Genomic DNA, 1,550 nt, shown 5'->3' on the forward strand with positions numbered 1-1,550 from the left:
CGAGCTCCTGTCTATCGCTACTTCTAAGCAGTTTGTGGTCGTAATCAGTGTGGGGGAAAATATGCACATGGGTAACTACTACATGTGGTGGTGACGATATGAAAACTCAGGAGGAATTCTCATTGGTTTCTGTACACTTCTACACGGATTTGTATGTAAACTCGTATCAGTGAGGAAACTCCTGAACTATTCCATGTTGGAATATTCAGCATCACCAGCCCACTGCTATTGCAATGGAGTTTCACCCGTTTTGCGTGAAGTGGCGTGAAACTCGGTGTAAGACGCGATATTCGCGGTGATATGCAGTAGTCGTGAAATATGTTTTTCACTAGTGTTTTCCATATCACTAGGGTGAAACTCATTGAGCTCACTCTGTAAACATTATCTATTGAATCTTCTCATTGTGTGCTCTTCCTAGTCATCCGCCTATCGCAGCTGCTGAGTGCCAAGCTGTGACGGAGGAGGTGGACAATACGATAAAGGTGGGGACTTTGGATGGCCACTTCATACAGGACTTTAAGGAGGACTATCTTGCTACTATCAAGTAGGGGAAAGCGTTACCAGTTGTATGTGCATGCGTGCTGGTGACAGGTCTGTGAGCATCTTGTTGGACTCAGAGTTGACGGCGGTAGAGCTGTCAGGAGCGTTCCCGGGTGGCAACAAGGTGAGAGGGAAGGGGTCCGTCTAGAAAGGATGAATGCAATGAGGGGAAAATATGAAAATTCCGAGGAAATTTCGCGAAATTCTGGTTGGTTTTTGTACACTTCTACCTCAAATCGTTTGTAGGGAAACCGCCAGTTCTGGTGAAGAGACCAGACATGTATTCTAATACTGGCATGGTGTCCATTTGGTGCTTGTAGATGCATGGTGCCTCTTCGCCCGCCTTCCCACCCCCACACTGCTTGACTCGATATGAATGGAGGTCCTCAGCAGCCGAGGAACCCGCTGATCGGGCCAGGCATCTCGATCTGTCTATTCGGTAGGTTGTCTATGCAAGGAATTGGTTTAACAATCGCTAACTCGGAAGAGTCGCATTGCAGCCGAATTTGAACACTCGCGGAAATCGAATTGTATACTGACGCTATGTTAGTGTCACTAACTTAGTGACATGGAAAGAGATCTGTCGTATACTTCCTGGGCTAGCGGGCATATGGTATGATGTGTTTCAGGTCACTGCATACAGGTTTGCGGAGTGGCAAGATAGAGGAGTGTATGATAGTGCTACCACCGACATCCTATATGGGCGGCCGGGACAATGTTACTGTGATCATAAGGTGGGGTATCTTAGGTTGCCGAGAGTAAGATACGGATTAAGTCCACTAGGTGGCGACGAACAGTTGCGGCGGATCAAGACATCACCAAGGGTGAGCGCATTCTAGAAGGTAGGCTCTTTCTCCTTCTTCCTCGATCATCGGCTTGGGCCTGCAAAAGCTGTTGGCCTATCTCTATCTCAAGACATGCCACTTGCTGGTTTCATGCTCTCTATGTTGGAATATATATTTGGTTCTCCCAGATGGGCTCAGAGTTTCCTCGCTAATCGTAGAGTTTTA

General features: G+C 47.3%; 1 protein-coding gene across 1 annotated transcript; it reads left to right on the forward strand.

Annotated features, from left to right (window-relative positions):
• Window positions 1-418: 418 nt before the first annotated feature.
• Window positions 419-1,274, forward strand: Pmar_PMAR026326 (hypothetical protein; the record flags this gene model as incomplete). Its single annotated transcript, XM_002783023.1, has 4 exons — window positions 419-544; window positions 592-664; window positions 861-979; window positions 1,170-1,274. Coding segments are annotated over 4 exons (423 nt in total), but the record flags the coding sequence as incomplete, so codon positions are not given.
• Between the last annotated feature and the right edge of the window lie 276 nt (window positions 1,275-1,550).

The sequence above is a fragment of the Perkinsus marinus genome (genome assembly GCF_000006405.1).
Source record: "Perkinsus marinus ATCC 50983 genomic scaffold scf_1104296937760, whole genome shotgun sequence".
NCBI classification, from domain to species: domain Eukaryota; phylum Perkinsozoa; order Perkinsida; family Perkinsidae; genus Perkinsus; species Perkinsus marinus.